The sequence below is a fragment of the Sphaeramia orbicularis genome, chromosome 20 (assembly GCF_902148855.1).
Source record: "Sphaeramia orbicularis chromosome 20, fSphaOr1.1, whole genome shotgun sequence".
NCBI classification, from domain to species: domain Eukaryota; kingdom Metazoa; phylum Chordata; class Actinopteri; order Kurtiformes; family Apogonidae; genus Sphaeramia; species Sphaeramia orbicularis.
Genome location: NC_043976.1, coordinates 36601595 through 36622689, shown reverse-complemented (window position 1 = coordinate 36622689; position 21095 = coordinate 36601595). Strand labels below are relative to the sequence as shown.

General features: G+C 32.2%; 1 protein-coding gene across 1 annotated transcript in view; it reads right to left on the bottom strand.

Annotated features, from left to right (window-relative positions):
• Nucleotides 1-8466: 8466 nt before the first annotated feature.
• prkdc (protein kinase, DNA-activated, catalytic subunit) overlaps nt 8467-21095 on the bottom strand; it is a 68227-nt gene continuing 55598 nt past the window's right edge. The window contains exons 75-86 of the mRNA XM_030123562.1: nt 19960-20047; nt 19714-19857; nt 18870-19077; nt 17444-17511; nt 16471-16691; nt 14695-14787; nt 13641-13727; nt 12329-12400; nt 12047-12248; nt 10855-11043; nt 10188-10327; nt 8467-9066 (exon numbers count right to left, since the gene is read on the bottom strand). Of these exons, the coding sequence (XP_029979422.1) occupies nt 8862-9066; nt 10188-10327; nt 10855-11043; nt 12047-12248; nt 12329-12400; nt 13641-13727; nt 14695-14787; nt 16471-16691; nt 17444-17511; nt 18870-19077; nt 19714-19857; nt 19960-20047 (1717 nt within the window). The 3' untranslated portion in view covers nt 8467-8861. The remainder of the gene's footprint in view (nt 9067-10187; nt 10328-10854; nt 11044-12046; nt 12249-12328; nt 12401-13640; nt 13728-14694; nt 14788-16470; nt 16692-17443; nt 17512-18869; nt 19078-19713; nt 19858-19959; nt 20048-21095) is intronic.

Sequence of the window (21095 nt, the reverse complement as noted above, 5' to 3'; positions counted from 1 at the left end):
ATAAGATGCCCTACATGGTGAGAAACTATTTCACTGATAAATCCAAAAGTATCTTGTTTACAGAGTGGATGTAGTTTTTCACTCAGGTCTGGAAATCTGTTTCTGTTTCTTCTGGACTCTGGACTGGGATTTTACTCTTAAATTTGACTTTACCATAAATATATCTGTTTTTTTTTTTTTTTTTTTTTTTTACTTTTTTGGGGGGTTTTGCTGATGTATACAAATGTAGCAGAAAAATTACAAAGAGATAATTATACATTTTTCTTAAGAAAAACCAAAGATCAAGAGAGTGATTACTGAAGTATTAACCCTTTCATGCATAAGTCACTCCAGTGGACAGTTCTTCTCCAGCTGTTCTCTTGTATATTAATGGGTTTAGTTGTTTTAGTTCCATATCAGCCAACACAGTGGACACTTACGCATCATCTCATATCCTGACATTCAGACCATTACTGTAACTTTGCTGTTCTTGTTGAACCTGATCTGCACTAACATGTCTGAGTGGAAATCAATTATTTGTTAGACGAGAAGGTTTTTTTTTGCACATTATCTCGATGAAGTGAGGAATTACTAGCATTAGAATGTGTTAAAATGTGAGAAGACATCAGATTAGCAGCATTAAACATGTTTTTATTTCATTGTTTTCATATCCCTCTCTGATATTGGGTTTTAAACACGTTTCTTTACTTCAAAAAATTAAATGCATGGATATTTTTGCAACTCCACAGAAAAAAAAAAAAAGCTGGATCGCATTGTTTTTTTCATGCCTAAGGAGGAATAAAAACACTGAAGAAAAAAATCTTGACTAAGGTTCTCACAATTAATACATGAAAGGGTTAATGTATACCCAAACAACCAAACAACTCTTATAATACAAGAACCACAGTAAAATCAATCAATCAATCAATCAATAAATAAATAAAATAAAATAAATGAATAAGTAAACAAACAAAGGTAGGGCTAGGACAGAATCAACGACAAAAAACAAACAAACAAAAAATAATAATAACAGAAACACCATCACATTAGTCAGGCATTTAATGTATCTGTATTTTTATTTAAGATATAGAGGCTGAGGGAAGGACTCATTACCTCCAATACACAATCAGTAGCTCAGAGACATCATGCTTAACCCATAAGGACCCAGTGTGACTTTTGTGGCACATACCAAATGAAATTTTGTCTCAGTTTAACCCACAGGTGTCAAACATGCGGCCCGGGGGCCAAAACCGGCCCGCCAAAGGCTTCAATCCGGCCCCTGGGATGAATTTGTGAAATGCAAAAATTACAATGAAGATATTAACAATCAAGGATGTTAAAATCATTTGAGGTCATTTCAATCTAAAAATGACCAGACCAGTAAAATATTATCATAATAACCTATAAATTATGAAAACTGCAAATTTTTCTCCTTGCTTTAGTGTAAAAAAAAGTTACATTACACAAGAATAGCTACATTTATAGACTAGCCTTTTATAAAAAAAAAAAGAAAAAAAAGTGAATATCTGAAATGTCTTACGAGAAGTATGCGGAATTTTGATAATATTCTCCTTGTTATTAAATGTTTTGTGTATTTGTAGATCCACTGTGATCTCTAAGTTGCAATGCACATGTATAAATGATAAACTAAGGCGTAATATTGTTAACATTGCACTTATTTTTGTTAGGAATTTTCGGGTTGTTCATATACTCCAAACAAAAAGTTAAGGATATTTTTAATTTTTGGTCTATTTTTTTTTTCTTGCACAGCGCTTCTTACTTTTTTGTGTGTGAATTGAATTGAAACACATTTTTTTAATGACCATAGTTTTATTTACAAATAGCAAAAATGACAAAAAAAAAAAAAAAAAGACCCAAAAAAATGAAATATCCTTAACTTTTTTGTTTTAGTGTATTTGTTCATGTTATGTCCAAGCACAATTCATAGATGTAAACATTTTCATTATTCAATTTTACTTTTTTCACTCAAAAGCTCTTATCCTATTATTTATATTATTTTTCTGGTCCACTTTAGATCATATCAGGCTGTATGTGGCCCCTGAACTAAAATGAGTTTGACACCCCTGATTTAACCTTTCGTAAACTATTTATCACCATTTACCGGTATTATAACACTGTCATTTGAAATAGCATTTTTTCCAATTAAAATCATGTATTTTCCTACGTTTAATTAACTGATCATGTAGATGTTCATAAAAGCTCAGAATAAAATAGGAGGTTATAATATCAAAACAGCAAAAAAAGAAGAAAAATTAACTTATTCAGTAAAATATGTCATTGACTGAACATAAAAACAAATGTGTCCATCCACTGTCACTGATCCAACTCCATGGGTTTTACTGGTGAATCAATGTTACAGAAAATGACAGTGTTTCCATGGTAACTACGGAGCCTCTGAACGTCCAAATGGGTCATATCTGATGACCATGAAAAGATGACAAACTGTATTTTACACTGATTATTTATATGTATTGATAGGATTAATGGATCAACAGTTTAGATCAGTAGATGCTTTTGGTTGACGGTGGATGTCTGGGTCTTTATGGGTTAAAATAAAGTAAAGAGAAAATTAGGTGCACCCTAAATAACTCTGTCAACAAATTTAACAAAGTATAGGAGACTCTTTTACACCATGTGAATATGTTACCTGGCCTGGAACTGTAAATATGTTTTAGTTGTTTATATTGTTATCAACCTGTTATGTGTATGTATGTATGTATGTATGTATGTATGTATGTATGTATGTATGTGTGTATGTATGTATGTATGTATGTATGTATGTATGTATGTGTGTATGTATGTATGTGTGTATGTATGTATGTATGCATGTATGTATGTATGTATGTATGTATGTATGTATGTGTGTATGTATGTATGCATGTATGTATGTATGTATGTATGTATGTATGTATGTATGTATGTATGTATTTATGTGTGTATGTATGTATGTATGTATGTATTTATGTGTGTATGTATGTGTGTGTGTATGTATGTATGTATGTATGTATTTATGTGTGTATGTATGTATGTATGTATGTATGTATGTATGTATGTATGTATGTATGTATGTATGTATGTATTTATGTGTGTATGTATTTATGTGTGTATGTATGTATGTATGTATGTATGTATGTATGTATGTATTTATGTGTGTATGTATGTATGTATGTATGTATGTATGTATGTATGTATTTATGTGTGTATGTATGTATCTATGTATGTATGTATTTATGTGTGTATGTATGTATGTATGTATGTATGTATGTATGTATGTATGTATGTATGTATGTATGTATGTATGTATGCATGTATGTATGTATGTATGTATGTATTTATGTGTGTATGTATGTATGTATGTATTTATGTGTGTATGTATGTGTGTATGTATGTATGTATGTATGTATGTATGTATTTATGTGTGTGTGTATGTATGTATGTATGTATTTATTTATGTATGTATTTATGTGTGTATGTATGTATTTATGTGTGTATGTATGTATGTATGTATGTATGTATGTATTTATGTGTGTATGTATGTATGTATGTATGTATGTATTTATGTGTGTATGTATGTATGTATGTATGTATGTATGTATGTATTTATGTGTGTATGTATGTATCTATGTATGTATGTATTTATGTGTGTATGTATGTATGTATGTATGTATGTATGTATGTATGTGTGTATGTATGTATGCATGTATGTATGTATGTATGTATGTATGTATTTATGTGTGTATGTATGTATGTATGTATTTATGTGTGTATGTATGTGTGTATGTATGTATGTATGTATGTATGCATGTATGTATGTATGTATTTATGTGTGTATGTATGTATGTATGTATGTATTTATGTATGTATGTATTTATGTGTGTGTGTATGTATGTATGTATTTATTTATGTATGTATTTATGTGTGTATGTATGTATTTATGTATGTATGTATGTATGTATGTATGTATGTATTTATGTGTATGTATGAATGTATTTATGTATTTATGTATGTATGTATTTATGTGTGTATGTATGTATGTATGTACGTATGTATGTATGTATGTATGTATGTATGTATTTATGTGTGTGTGTATGTATGTATGTATTTATGTGTATGTATGTATGTATGTATGTATGTATGTATGTGTATGTATGTATGTATGTATTTATGTATGTATGTATTTATGTGTGTATGTATGTATGTATGTATGTATTTATGTATTTATGTGTGTATGTGTGTATGTATGTATGTATGTATGTATGTATTTATGTGTGTATGTATGTATGTATGTATGTATGTATGTATTTATGTATTTATGTGTGTATGTATGTATGTATGTATTTATGTGTGTATGTATGTATGTATGTATGTATGTATGTATGTATGTATGTATGTATTTATGTGTGTATGTATGTATGTATGTATTTATGTGTGTATGTATGTATGTATGTATGTATGTATTTATGTGTGTATGTATGTATGTATGTATGTATGTATGTATTTATGTGTGTATGTATGTATGTATGTATGTATGTATGTATGTATGTATGTATGTATTTATGTGTGTATGTATGTATGTATGTATGTATGTATGTATGTATGTATGTATGTATTTATGTGTGTATGTATGTATGTATGTATGTATGTATGTATGTATGTATGTATTTTCCTTAAATGTACCAGAATGCACTGTCTTGACATGCATGTTTTGTTTGTGTTGCCTTTTTTTCCCTTTTTTTTTTCTCTATGGGTTCTGTTTGTTTATCATGTCTGGTGTCAATCTTTGTATTATGAACACATTACTTGAAATTATAAATGTTGTATTTGTTAAATGTTGAAAAGTTCTAAAAATAAAGTTAAAGAAAAAAAAAAGATAGAGAGGCTGTATGTCAGATTAATGTTGTGGTTCTCAGTCTTTTTCTGTCGGACCCCCTTTGGAGGATGAAAAATCTCCACGCCCCCCTCAACCCCAACAACAGCGTAACAGTGGTGCAATTCTAACTTTTATTGAAAAAACATCAATATCATAACAATACTTGTTGCTTTTCCTTGAATATTTTGTTGTGCAAATTAAAAATAACTTAGATTTTTGCTTGAACAATACAAATAAACCCAACCACACTGCTCCCTGGGACAATGTTTTATCAAAATAAAAATAAGAGATGTGCAATTATCTTACAATTATGACAATAAAGTTACTTTTTTTTTTAGAACAAACAAATACATTTTGGTAACAAAGATGACCATTTTAACAATATCAGTGGCTGCAGTGAGCACATTTACGTTGCACATCTCAGAACATTAAAGTACAAACTGTACAAACATTGCACATGTTTCTTTTCCAGTCCAATCCTTGTCCATTCTCCAAACCTAAACTTTTTGTCTAGTTTAGTGACAGATCACCATGGCAGTAGGTTTGTTTGGTGTACGTCCCTAAAATAAGTCCGGGGTGCTCCTTCGCTAAAACATTAGTTCCACCTGATACATGTTCTAACCTGAAGGAAAAAATAAAAAGACCCAGAAGTGATCCCATGACCCCCCTGGCAAGCCTGACCAACACTGGATTAAGGAAATAAATAAATAAATTGCTGAATTGGTTTTTCCACTTCCACTGCTCCACTTTTATTATCATTAGACGTTATCATATATTTATTAATAATGGTGTGGATATCTATAATATTCTATATTATCTGTCTAATGTCTATTTAAGCTTTCCTTTTTTATTCAACAAAAAGTCAACTTTGATTTTTTTTGTCATACATTTCTTTAATTTTATTTCGCGTAAAATGTCTTTAATGTTTTAGCAAATGATACAAATAATTTTTTATTCAATTTTGAAAAGGGCATTTTTATTTTGTGACATCTTTTATGTCATGTTTAGAGGAATGCTGTTGTTGCTGTTGCTGCACATATGCAACATATTATTTTAGTAAAAAAAAAAAAAAAAAAAACTAATAATGATTCTTATCTTATATTGAGTCATTTGTGTTTTTGTTCATATGACTTCTAGCAGTGGCTTTTTTTTTAATTGAACATGACTGACATCTGGTGGTAAAAGTAATGTAAGTGCAGCCAGATCATATTCCATTCAAGTTCAGGGACTTTATTCCTGGAAATGGCTGGACTTATGATGTGGATGGAATTTTATGTCCAATAAGTTTTAAAATTGAAAAAGGTTCCATTGAACTTTTCTTTCCTTTATTACTGTTCCATTATTATATTCTACTCCCTCTATTACAGGGTGGGGAGGCAAAATTTACAATATTTTGAGGCAGGGATTGAAAGACAGTGTATGACCAATTAGTTTATTGAAAGTCATGAGAATTTATTTGCCACAAGAAAATGTACATAATAGAAAATGTTTTTATTCTATGTGTCCTCCTTCTTTCTCAATAACTGCCTTCACACGCTTCCTGAAACTTGCGCAAGTGTTCCTCAAATATTCGGGTGACAACTTCTCCCATTCTTCTTTAATAGTATCTTCCAGACTTTCTGGTAATAGTTTTGCTCATAGTCATTCTCTTCTTTCCATTATAAACAGTCTTTATGGACACTCCAACTATTTTTGAAATCTCCTTTGGTGTGACGAGTGCATTCAGCAAATCACACACTCTTTGACGTTTGCTTTCCTGATTACTCATATGGGCAAAAGTTTCTGAAAAGGTATGGATAATAGTGTTAGGTATGATTATGACATCAATATATGTTTGGTTTCAAAACAATTGATGTAGTGCCTGCTGAGAAAAAACAACTAAATGTTCATTGTAAATTTTGCTTCCCCACCCTGTAGATTTCTGTTATGAATGTTTTTTGGGTGTTTTTTTTTTTTTTTTTTAGCTTTAACATGTGTTATAGAGTGCAACTTAATCAACATGAAGTATTCTATGAAAGCTGTAGAAACACTATGAAAAATAATTTTAAGACTATCTATCTATCTATCTATCTATCTATCTGACCTTGTAAAAGATTAAAAGCATATATTAAGAAACCATTAGACTGTTGGATATTAAGACTGCATAATTTGGAGAAAAAGTTGTATTGTGATTATGGGCAATTTTGTGATAGTGACTTTAGTTGAAATGCGAATATTTAACGTAAAATGACATGCAAACTTAAAATACAAAAAAAAAAAAAAAATCAGGTACTTTTCAAAACTTGATATTTTACACAGCATTTCCCTCTGTTCAGTATCACCAAACCCAAAACATGACCAAAAGCAGAGACTGTATTGCTTCTTTTTTCTTGCAGAAACTGATATTGAGATTCAATTGTGCAACAATATATTGGATATTTTCACATTTCAACGATCGGAGATGAACCTTCAGTTACAAAAGGCTAAAATTTTCTACATTTGCATGACTGTTGGAGGTTTTTCATGAGGTAACATTTTAAGATATGACACTGTATGACGACCAGGATCTTCTACATCATTAAATAATTCTCATTAAAAAAGGTTCCGTGTGTAAGATTTAGGGGGATTTTAATCACAGAAAAATTGAGTCAAGTATGTACCTGTTATCTGACTAGTTTCCGGGTATAAAAGTCTGGCAGTGCTTCTGTTCACTTTACTTAAAATGGTGAATTTAAAGATACAATAATAAATAATGACGCACACTCTTTGCTGTGTAAAGACAAAGTGTAAGAAATGTTTTTAGTGTTTAATATGAGACGCACAAAGAGTTGACATTTATTTCTCATGGCAACAAATGACAACAAATAAGACATTATGAGCATGTATCTGCAGGAACATCTGTAGGACGCCACCTTTTCCTTTCATTATCTTCTATGACCTAGGTGTCAACATTCGGCCAATGGGATGGATTTGTGAAGTGCAAAAATTACACTGAAAATGTAAAATCATTTTAATTCAGGTTCCACATACACACTGATTTGATCTAAAGTGGATTAGACCAGTAAAACGCTATCATAATAACCTAGAAATAATGACAATTCCACATTTTTTCCTTTGTTTTAGTGTAAAAAAGTAAAATTACATGAAAACGTTTACATTTAGAAGCTATCCTTTTACAAAAAATGTGAATGATCTGAACCAATATGAACAACCTGAAATGTTTTAAGAGAAGTCAGTGCAATTTAACAATATTCTGTCCGTTACTAAATGTTTTGTGTATTTTCACTGCAAAAATCTAAATCTTACCAAGTGTATTTTTCTCATTTCTAGTCAAAATATCTAATCACACTTAAAATAAGACATAATCACCCAAAGAGTAACTTTTCGGTGAGATATAAGAACTCGTTTTCAGAAAATAGATGTGGAAAATCTTATTTCAAGATATCTTACCAAGATAATTTTCACTTGTTCCATCGGCAGATTTTTTTTTTTTGCTTAATTCAAAATTTTTTTATTACTTCATTCAAGAAAAAAAATCTGCCCATAGAACAAATGAAAATGATCCTGGTAAGATTTCCTAAAAATAAGATTTTCAAGATCTATTTTCTAAAAATAAGTTCTTATATCTCACCGAAAAGTTACTCTTTAGGTGATTATGCCTTATTTAAGTGTGATGAGATATTTTGACTAGAAATGAGAAAAAAAATCTTGGTAAGATTTAGATTATTGAAGTGTGTAGATCCTGTAATCTGTAAATCGTAACAAACATGTAAGTGATAAAAAGAAGCATAACACTGTTAAAAATGCACTTTTATTTCTTAAGACATTTCAGGTTGTTCATGTTATTCACATTTTTAATGAGATGTAAACATTATTATAATGTGATTTTACTTTTTTCTGCTGTTATTATCGTACTGGTCCGGCCAGCTTAGGGTCATATTGGGTTGAATGTAGCGTCTGAACTAAAATGACTTTAACACCCCTGTTCTACGATCTTTCATAAACCAACCCGTCAGTACCACGGTTCCCAGCCCGCCCACACTCTGCCGAGAACATTGGGGTCCATGGCCTGGTCCAGCAGACAGTCCACCTGCTTCTCCACCGTCAGACCGGCAGGTGGGAGCTTCGCCCTGACGTTGTGCTCCTTCGTCCCCAGGGCGACGGACTGCATCCCCGCGAAGGCAGCGTCCTTCTCAAAGCCCAGCTTCAGCTCCTCACTGCAACAACAGGAAATAATAAACCACTGATGCTTTTATTTTGAAAACCCTTCCTTTTGCAGTCCCTTAATTAACCTGTTTAACCCTGACCATATTTTCAGGGGAAAAACGCCTAAACAGACATACCCAAAGTAAATGAAGAATTACTTCACAATAATAAGGTTCATATGGATGTTCTTGGTGTCTATGGACATTTACAGACCTCACAGAATCTATTCCCATTGTCTAAAATATTGTATCTATTACTATGCCTGAGTAAACTGTAACAAACTAAAAGAGAAATTAGAATTTTTTATCCTCGCCTGTTTTTTTTCGGCTGGATTGACGATGATATGCATAAATTAATTGTTTGTGTCAGAGATTTTTAATAGCGTATATTTCACCCCACAAAGATTAAAAATCATGTTTAAACATTAAAGTTTGCACTAAAATACACTTTTGATGTACTTTTCTTAACATTAGGGTCTAAACTTTGAGCAAAAGTTGAAAAAAACATTCATTGTCGTGATTTATTCTATTTTTATAGTAGATGAACATTAATATAATTTTTTCGGCCCACAGGCGGGCTGATAGGGCTAAAATAGTAACTTCATAAATATTTGGTAAATTATAGTTTAGTGATGAGTTTTTAACTCTTTGTGAATAAATAAACAAAGAAAACTCTGGCAGAATGTTATCTATAATTCAATATATTTCCTTTTTCTTTTTATCACCCTGCCCCCTGAAGAGCAGGCAAGGGGTATTGTTTTTAGTTCAGTTTGTTTGATTGTTAACACTCTAGCAGCAAAACTATTGGTTGAATTCATTCCACATTTCATTTATAGATTGCAGGTCATCTAGAATAGATCTCATTACATTTTGGGAGCAGTAGGTCAAAGTTTGAATTTTTCATGAATTTTTAAAATCTTTTTTTCCCCATTTACATACAATGGGCGAAATTTCAAATGTCTGTAGCAACAAAACTATTGGGTGAATTCATACCAAATTTCTCATCTGTAGTATTTTATTTTAAGTTTTTGTATATTTGAGTTGTAATTAGTAGTATTTATGTAATATTTGTATATTTAATATTTTATCTCAGTAGGAGGATTCTGTAAGATTAAAATGATTGGATATCATACCTGGTTATAACAGCTGGATTTGCTCCTTCCAGTTTCCTCCTGGCAAAGTTCACTTTCTGTAAAGGATACCAGTTGATTTCTTTGGTATCTACCTCCTCCGTCCAGGTGCCTCCCTTCTTCAGCTGCTTCAGCTCAAAGTTCTGTGGAAAAGCAACAAAAAACACCATTATGTGATGAATTTTATTACAAAAGACACATTTTACAGCATTAATACAAGGACAGTTTTAAAGGGTACACGGTAAAAGTACAGTTAAATGAACTCAATCAACTGTGGTGCAGATACTGATAATCACTTACACATTTTAGACTTGCCCTAACATATTGTAGTTTTGGTATAATGTGTGTTTATTGTATTTAGTCAAAATCTGATAAAGTGCTCAATCTCGTAAACAACTTCAGCCCTTCTCAAATATACCAAACAACAATTTTTAGGGTTTTTCAGGGTCATAAAGTTTGGTTCATACCCAATATTTTTCTCATTAACAGTATGACTTTATCTCTAAACACTTCCAAGATACAGCTTTTTGAAGTCTTGATATCAAAATTGAATATTTACAAAAACCTCAATTAAAGGGTAAATAAAATCTCAAACAATAACATCTATAAAACAAAATGTAAGAAATGCATGTGCATGTGCGATGGAGTCTATTCAATGTGACTTCTCTACCTTCCAGTCCAGTGAAGGTTCCTTGACAAACACGTCCATGGTGTTCAGCAGAAGGTCCGGTTCAGCTCGGTAAGCTCTGAGGGAGTGAACCATGACGCTCTGGATCAGACCCGACTCCTTCAGCGGTTGCATTAGATTCACAAATTGGCTTGTGAGTCGGAAAGGCATGAGCTCGGGTACGGGGAGGAACTATGAGGAAATAAAACAGAATAATTTACAGATGAAGGTGTTTGTAGGGATTGAATAATTATGGACATCCTATGTGTTTGGTGTCATGAGGTCACATTACTGGTCCATTGCGTCATTAAATATAAGATCGTTCATAAATGAGTAAAAACTTTTTTCTGCTAAATTTAATCTGATGTAGTTCAGGGTGTGTTTTTTTGCCACATAGAAAATTTTTCAGTTTTCTGAAACTATATAGGGCGGTAGGCAAGTTTAGATTTAGATGTCTGATCTATCTATCTATCTGTCTGTCTGTCTGTCTGTCTGTCTGTCTATCTCTATATATATAACTTAATGATGTATTTTGCTACAAAAAAGTCACTTTTTCTTCAGTTTTCTCTGTTCTGATACAGTAACCTTTGAATTTACTCTGCGATTTTATGAACATCTACATGATATAAATTAAATGCAGAAAAATACCTGATTTTCATTAAAAAATGCAAAATGAAAAGGATAACATAAAAAGTGGTGCTAAATCATCTATTAAAGGGTAAAGGTAGTGAAAAAGACATTTGGAAGTGGCTACAAAAACTATTTCAGTAAAAACTAAAATTTGTGGATTGGTTTATTCAACTGATAAAAGACCTGCGATGTTTAATTATATTTGGCAGATTTATATGCAACAAATAAAAAAAGTCTGTTTTTATTATATTTTAATTAAATGTCTTAACTTTTCTGTGTATGTTTTGTAAAATGCTAAATGGACTGCACTTACATAGCACTTTTCCACACCTTCATGGTGCCCAAAGCGCTTTACAAGGCCTCACATTCACCCATTCACACGCACACTCATACACCAGTGGGCAGCTGCTGCCATGTAAGGCACTGCTAGGCCCTACTGGGAGCAATTTAGGATTCAGTGGAAGGTCGGAGCCAGGATTTGAACCACTGACCCTTCGGTCATTGGATGACCCACTCGACCAACTGAGCCACAGCCTCCCGTTTACTAGCCCTGAATATGCCTGACCTGTGTGGCTGAACCAAAGGCGTGTCCAAAGTCGATGCCGATCATGCCTCCTGTTTCCATGTTGATCATGAAGTTGGACAGATGTCGGTCTCCGATCCCTAAAACCCAGTGGCTCACACTCAGCAGAGCATGAGAGCTGATGAAGTGGGATCGCAGAGAAAGGTAAGCCTCCGGACTGTTGCACATCTTCAGAAAAGCTCTCCTAGAAAATCAGACAACACATTTTAGTTTAACTGTCGATCTTAATGCTTTTTAAATTGTATAGAGTCAGATTTGACGTACTTTAGGAGATCACTGGGCACAAAATGCATGACAGTCTGGAAGTTGTTGACTGCATCAGCACGTTTGGCTTTCCTGTGGAGGAATAAATGCACCATTGATTAAGAAATGTATTGTGTTTTTTACTATGGAAAAATAAGGCAGGGGTGTCAAACATAAGGCTCGTGGGCCAAAAACAGCCCGCCAAATGGTCCAAACCGGCCCACGGGATGAATTTGAAAAGTGCAAATATTCAGGGGCCACAAATCAGGTAAAATAATAATAAAATAGCCTATACAGTCTCGGAAAAAATTATTAGACCATCAAAAGTCACCAAAAACAATGGTTATGCAATCAAGTACTAACTCCTATGTGTATCATGCGACAAAACAGACAGAAAAGAAAACATGGAATGCCTAAAAGCACTGTTTGTTTTGGACAGTGCAATGTCACAGTAATTGATGTAAGAACTGAAGTAATTTTGGTTATTATCAAGAAAAACATGGAAAATGGATAGATATCAGCTCTGAAATTAAACTACTGTGAGCTATTGTTGTTATTATTATTATTATACTTGTTCAAGAAAAATGTACCTTTAGTTGTACCAGGCATTAAAATGAACAACAAATTGAAGAGAACAAGGGGTGGTCTAAAAATTTTTTCCACAACTGTAAATAATGTCAACTTCAAATGTTCTCCATTGATTAAAGGTGAAAAAAAGTTTAATTACATTATGAAAATATTCACACTTAAAAAACTATCCTGTCCTAGTAAAATGTGAATAACCTGAACAAATATGAGAAAACCAGAATTTTTTAAAGAAACGTAAGTGCAATTTTAACAATATTCTGCCAGTTAATAAATGTTTTCTGCATTTGTAGATCCACTGTGATGTTACTAATAAGCTAAGACATAATATTGTGAAATTTCACTTAAAGATATTTCAGGGTGTGCATGGTTGTTTAGATTATTCACATTTTCTTTTGTAATTATCTTTTTTTTTTTTCAGGCAGCCTTATCTAATCAGCATTTTACATCATGTATATAACTTCTATATATGTAAAGAAAAACAAACAAAAAACAACAACATACTCATACATGGGAGCAATGACAGAAATCGCAAAAATATACACAGTAACCTAAAATAGAGTTAGTGGGGGTTATTCACAGTTTCAGAATGTAATTTAACTTTCACACCAAAACAAAGGGAAAAATCTGGATTAGTATTTTTAAGTTAATATGCCAATTATTTTACTGGAGATCATATTGGGCTGTATGTGGCCCTTAAACTAAAATGAGTTTGACATCCTTGAATAAGAGCATTCAGAAAACTCACCTGTAAGCGTAGTTATATAAAGCGATTCCGCTCACATTTGAATTCGGAGCAAAGGTTGAGAGCCATTTATTGTAAGTTTCAACAGACCTTAACAAAAAGAAAACAATTCATTTTAAACAGCAGCATGGTCAGTAATAGGAAGTACATAATAATCAAAGCTTTATTTAAAATTTTCATTTTACTTTCTGTAATTTAATGAATGAAATAATCAATAGAATAATATTCAGAATATTAAAGATTACAGCCAATTACAGAGACAGAGGTGTGACTACTGGATTTAAGAGGTTAAATATGAAAAAGAGAGTGTTAAATGTCAACTAAAATAACAGCAAATATGAGATTACCAGTGAAAGAATAGTCTTTTACATGCCAAGCTGATAAATGTGAGTAAAGACACTGATTTATATTGAGTACATCGTTCTTCTGAGGAATTCATGATGAGATGTTTGTAGTTCATGGTTCGGTTCATTTACACTTTCATCATCATGCATCCTGCACATTTTATTGATAGTGGACTCACTTGTGTGTGTCTTTATACTTGACTGATTTTAGATTTATATTTTTATTCTTTAACTGATGTGTTTATGTTACTCTGAGCACATTACATATCATAAAAACAAATTTCATTGCACTGGACAATGGTATTTTGCAATGACAATAAAGCTTATTGTACTGTATTGTATTGTATTCTATCATTAGACAAATAAAGAAGAAAAAGGAGTAGTTAAAATGGGTTGAGTTGCAAATATCCTTGTTGTGGAACTAATAAAGGATTTTCTTATCTTGTCTTATCTTAATTAAAAACACTGTGATGTCAGATCCATACTTGTCTATAAACCAACCAATGTAAAGAACAGGAAAATGCAGCACACGAACATAAAGGCGTGAAGATGCATATGTATATGTTGCACAGTTATTTATCCACATCAATGGACCTAATGTGTACCATGTTGAATACAAAACAAGAACCTTTGGGACTTTCAGGTGTGAAAATGCCCTGAGAAGTAGAGCAATCCATAGTATCGAAAATAGAAAATAAAATACAGTTCAGTACCTCCCTGCCCTTTGCTGCTCCTCATCAGTCATGGTGCTTGCCAGGAACTCTTTCAGAGTGCAGGTGTTTTCCATCCATTCGATGAGTCCAATTCTGCAAAGTTTAGGAGACGTGGTTTCAGGAGCCAGTTCAGTTCAGATTCAAACCCATTGTTAGTCTGAATAAATGGAACAGTACACAGTAATATATTTATACATGGTGCAACTAGATAAAGAAAAGAAAGAAAGCCAAGTGGGATAAGAAGAATCCACAAATAAAAAGAAAAACATCTGAAGACAAACTGCAGAGGATACACAAGTTTTTGTTCATTTTACAAGATGGTAAATCTAAAAAATGCTCTTGATGGCAACAGGGAAAATCCACTCTCGTGTGCAGAAGATGTTGAAATACTGAAAGGCTTTGGGGGGAATCAGAAAAATGTCTCCTGACTAATTTCCACAATTTAACATTTATTTTATTGTAAACACTGGCAGCAGGAGGGTCGGTGTAGTGCTAGATCAGTAAAATTTGCCTGGATTGGCCTTTGTTTCTAAGAAAACTTGACAAAATCAATTTAAAAAGGTATATCATGAGGCTTTGATTGCCTGCTTAACCCTTAAAGACCTAAATAGTTGCCAGCGACAAAAAAGCAACTACTGTTCTAAAAAGTTTAATAACTTCTGATCCACTACTCCTATCAATCCATGTAAATAATTGGTATAAAATAGTTTGTTATCTTTACATGGTCATCAGATATGACCCAATTGCAGTATCGATAAATTACATCATTAGTTTTTGATGCATGTTTTTAAGTTCACTTAATCATGTCTTTGCTGAAAAAGTCACATCTTCAGTTTTTATAAAATTACTTTAAAATTTGTAGATATGAAAATTAGATGTAGGAAAATACCTGAATTTCACTGGCAAATGCTAAATATATACACCACTTAATGATATATTTTGCAAAAAAAAGTCACTTTTTCTTCAGTTTTCTCTCCTGATAAAACAACCTTTGAATTTACTCTAAGATTTTATGAACATCTACATGATGAGTAAATTACATGCAGAAAAATACCTGATTTTTACTGAAAAATGCACAATGAAGAGGATAATATTATAATTAATGGTGATAAATCACTTAGTAAGGGTTAAATGTAGCAAAAAAGACATTTGGAAGTCACTACAATAAAAAAGTTGTAGGTCTTCAAGGGTTAAACTGCATTTTATGTTGTATTGTGTGCTTATGTTATTAATCGAGCTTGGGTTAAATACAGTATTTTTTTAAATTTATTTATTTGCACATACAGTACAAAATAAGACAAATACATGTAAATATCTCTCTTGATAGAGAGAAGGGTACGAAAATGTGCAGGTGAGGTCGGAAACCCAAAAGGCTTATAGAATAACCTCACCTTGACTTAATTATATTTTAAACAAAATAAAAGAATGTCATTTGCATACCTTCTATGAAGTAGAGGGATAAATAAAAATGACATAAAAGTAAAAGAAAGTATATCTGAACGTGAATCTGGATTAGTGTGTGTGTGTTTTCTGAATGTTTTATGTTCACATTACAATATTTAAATGGGTAGTCTTGGCTAAGAAGGTGAAAAATATAAATATTCCGATATATTACATGAAAACAATATAAACACAATATGAGCACATCATATACAACAAACTGTAAGAATGTGTACGACATATGTAAAAGACGGAATGTAAAAACAGTATGTACAGTGCAAAAACACGTGTAATATTATGCGCAAAATGTATGCGCTCAGCAGAGTAACCTCCTACCGTGTGGTGATGGGAATGACTTGGTACGTGCGGAGCTGCAGACCTCTGTGCGTACACGCCGTGTCGTGGCTCAGCAAAATGTTCATGACAGTAAACAGCTGCTCAATGCGCTGGTCCTGGCGGAGGTCCTCCCCACCCTTCACCAGGAACGGGTGGTCCCGCTCGTCATCCCCGCGGATGATGAGGCGTTTAGGACGGCGGATGGACGACATCACTTTGACCTACAGGGAGTAAAACCAACAGCTCACGCAGAGTTTTATTTTAACCCTTTAAGCGCCAAAATCGCAATATTGCAACAATGAACATAACTGAATAAAATAGACCAATAGCTCCAGATAGTTAACAAATGTTGATACCACCTTCCACCAATAGATGGCAGACATGTACCCTTTCAATCCTAATACCATTTCAAGACATGCTTCTATTCGAATTGAAGAAGAAAATCCAGTTTGAAAAGCGTGGCTCTGAGCTGGTTTAGTAAGTAAGTAAAGTTTATCTAGTTTTAGTTTGGATAGATAAGAACATATTTGACTACTCTGCTGATTGGACAAAAAGCTACTAAAACTTAATTTATTTTACTTTCTACTAATGTTTAGGTTCATTTATTTTAAGGATAAAATGACAAAAAACAAAAACACTAAGAAAATTTCCATGTAAATATGTTCAACGTTAAATTTACTAAAAGTTACGCAATCCAATATGGCCGCCGCCCTGTGACATCACGATATGCAAATTAAATGAGTACATTTACTCACATCATAAACTTTGAGTCATACCCAATATTTTTGTCATTTACAGTATGTCTTCATCTCTAAACACTTTCAAGATACAGCTTTCTGAAATCTTGATATCAAAATATATATTATAATATTTTCTGAAAAAACTAAACAAAACAAAACTCCGGGACTTAAGGGGTTTTAACTTACAAACAGAATTATGTAAATGTTCTTTTCATCATCAAAAGTAGACGTACCCTTTCATCAAAGCCTGTAATTTTGGCGTGGTATTCTGGTAAAGGTTTAGATCTGCCATCGTACTGTCCTACAAAAAAGAAAACAGGATATTTTAGTTTCATGGTTGGACATTTAAATGCCCTAAATCACAGGACAATAATAAAAAAATACAGACAAATATATGTACAAATGGAGCAGAGGTGCCCAAATTATGTTTTATTTAAGGGCCAGAAACAAGCAATGTAAACAGAGAATGTGGGACAAGAGACAATGATTTTGTGTGAAGTTACATTCAATTTAAATATCTTATATTTTATAGATGATGAACATTCTCATTTGCATTGTTTTTGGCTATAATCTTGCTATTTATGTGTACTTAGGTGACATAGTTTGTTCCCACTTTTCCTTTTTATTGTCCAAAGAAATAAATACATCTAAAATTTTGAAATAAGAAAAATGTATTTTAATCTTTTCAGTGAGATACTAAATTAACTGAACAATAGTAATATAAGCCTGTGCAATAAAACCACAATAGGCTGCAGTTTAAAGTGAAATGTTTGCTTCTTTAATGCAAGTTTAAGTCTGTAATGTATGTTTTTAATGTAAAAATCAGATATCTGTAGATCTTCCTTGACAACTAAAGAAACTGATTAAAACTGCAATATTTTGACTAAATTTTCAGAGAATTTTGTTAAGATTAATAATATTTTCCACCCTTATAATCAAGAAAAACTGGTGAAAAATACGAATGTCTATAAATGCTGCTGTTGAATTTTAACCACAGTCCATTTCCTTAAACTAGTACATGTTGACACAGACTGAGTGAGCATTTCTTTACAAATCATCATCTTAAAATACCCTTTACTAGTACAATATTTTACAATTATCAACTCCCTTCCATTGATGTAATAAACAAAATATTAACACTGGAAACAGAACAGAGAAAGCTGTGTAGATAGAGACCTCTGCATCTGTTCACAAGACAAATTAAGAAACTGAGCAGCACTGTTTTTACGTTGCCATAAATCTGGGATTATGGGATTTTTTAGATGATCCTGATTTAGATCACTTAGAATACAATGAATTTCTCTGTTCGGTTGTTAAGACATTAAAGTCCCCAAAAAATAAAGGTAAAAATAAAGGTAAAATAAAGACCCAGTTTGTGAAATTAATAAGATTTAGGATAATTTAATCACAAAAACAGCATGTAACATACATATATTATGTTTTTATTATCTATAATGATATGAAAATAAAGAACCAGAGGTATTGCTGTCCCTTTCTGTGTTTGATTTATTATCCCCATCACTATTAATAACTAATGCGGGTCTTTCTTATGTCCCTTAATGTTACAGTCATCCTCTAGTTTGAGTAAAAATGGAAAAAAAAATGCATCAGTACTGAAACTACCCAGAAGACAAAAGGGAGTAAAATGAAGATGGTGACCTGGGATCTCCAGTTCGTTGCTGAATGGTCCTGCTTTAAAGCCGCTGAGCCAGGGCGAGTACTCCTTCAAGTTCCCAGGCTCCTTCTGAAACCCCCGCATGGACGCTGCCAGGTCATCCACCTTCCGCACAAAACTTCTATCTTTCCTCTTCTCAAACAGCTTGCTGCCATTTGTACCCAGCAGTTTCTCCACTTCTTTAGCAAATTTCTGGTAAATAAAGAGTAGGAAACAAACTGGAGGTAAGATGACTTATATAGTGATGTTTATAATGTATGATAATATAATGATATATTGTATAATTATGTATAATAATGATATAACTTGCAATAATCCTCTTTTCTTGCAATAACTTATTTGAATATTTATGAAACATAAATGCACTATTTTTATAGACTCATTCACAGATATACACACTGTTAATATTGTGTCTATTCATATTTCATTTTATTCTACTCATAGTTCTATTCTTATTTCACTTTTTGAAAAAAAATATATTCTATTTCCTTACTTAACTTTCAAATTTTTGTGATTTTATATTCACTCTTTCCTTATTTTCTAACGTATAATTTTTTTAATTTATATTGTTGCACTGGCTGGAGTAGCACTAATTAATTTCATTGCATACACAATGACAAAAAAGGCTATTTCTGTATTTGTTCTATTCTAGTTTGCAATACTGGCTTGTTATCATGTTAACATTATACATCAGTGGAGAATTTCATTTTTTTTTCACTTGAAAATGGACAGTAGAGACAAGTAAGCAGCAAACAAAAATCCAGAATATATGTTGCAGTGTGTGGAAAAATAAAAGAAACTTTTTTTTTGTAGAGAACATCTACTAACTTGAATAAACTTCTTGCGAAATGCTCCATGGCTGCGGGTATTCTGATCCCCAAGTGAAGAATACATCTCTTCATACATCTGGTCCATCTGCTTTTTGTGAAAGCTGGCTTTCTCCAGCTCATTTTTCACACTATCCCACCAATCCTGCTCAGATCAAAGGACAAAAATCAACAGTATGATAAAAAAATAAAATAAAATAAAATAAAGGAGTCTGAGACATATAAAATCCATGGATAAACTCTTTACCCTGAATATCATGTCTGGATTCGTTAGCTGCTGCAGAGCATCCACAAAGTTCTTCACCGCTCCTCCTTTATCCAACATGCTCCTCAGCCTGTTCACACAGTGAAAACAATATATTAGTTTAGTTTGTTCACTAACAATTACAACACACATACAATAATACAATAATATACACGGAATAACTTAAAAATATAGCATTACTACTTAAATGGAAAGACACAAATCCACCGACATTCAACCTCTGGATTAAAGACCTTATGAACTTTATGACATTAGAGAAAATAACATATACCACAAGAGGCAATGCAGCCAAATTCTATGCAATGTGGCAGCCTGTCTTTTCGTATATTAAAAAGATGGACACAAACAATTTCTCATTGTAACTAAGGATATATATTTATTATCATTATTTATTTTATTTTAATTAGTTTTATTTAATATATTCACTTTGGATGTGTGCATTTATATATTTTTGTTGGAGTATGAGGTGCATCAGGGTTGGGACTCTGTTAGAGTCGGGGTACATAACTATGTTGTTGTATTTTATGTACATTCAATTTTACAGTTATGATTGTTACAATATAAAAATTCAATAAAAAAAACTTTAGAGAATAAAAAACATAGCATTACTAATATTTATCATGTAGTAATAACATATTCAACAAACAGAGGATCTAACGTCTAACAAAAGACCTGAAAATAAAAATGAGGATTGACCTAAACCTCAGATCATTAAATAGTCCACAGACACTGGTTTCATCAGATTCAATATAAATAGATAAGATACAGCACACACATAGAGTATAATAAATGTAAGAGTAAATGAAAATATCAGGAAGAAGTCTGCAACCACTTAGAGGATCCAAGCTACAACAACAACAACAACAACAACATCAACAACAACATCATCATCATCATCATCATCATTATTATTATTATAGACACAGATTATGATATTTTTTTATAGCAATGTCAATCTCATTCATACCTGTGGAGTAAATGAGTGTCATAACTGCTAAGGTATAAATGTAATGATATCATGAAATTATTTGCACAAAAATGCACGCATTGATGATAAAAGAGAAAAACAAGTCAGGCTGTAGTCAAATGGGAATAAATAAGTGAACAATAACGTATAA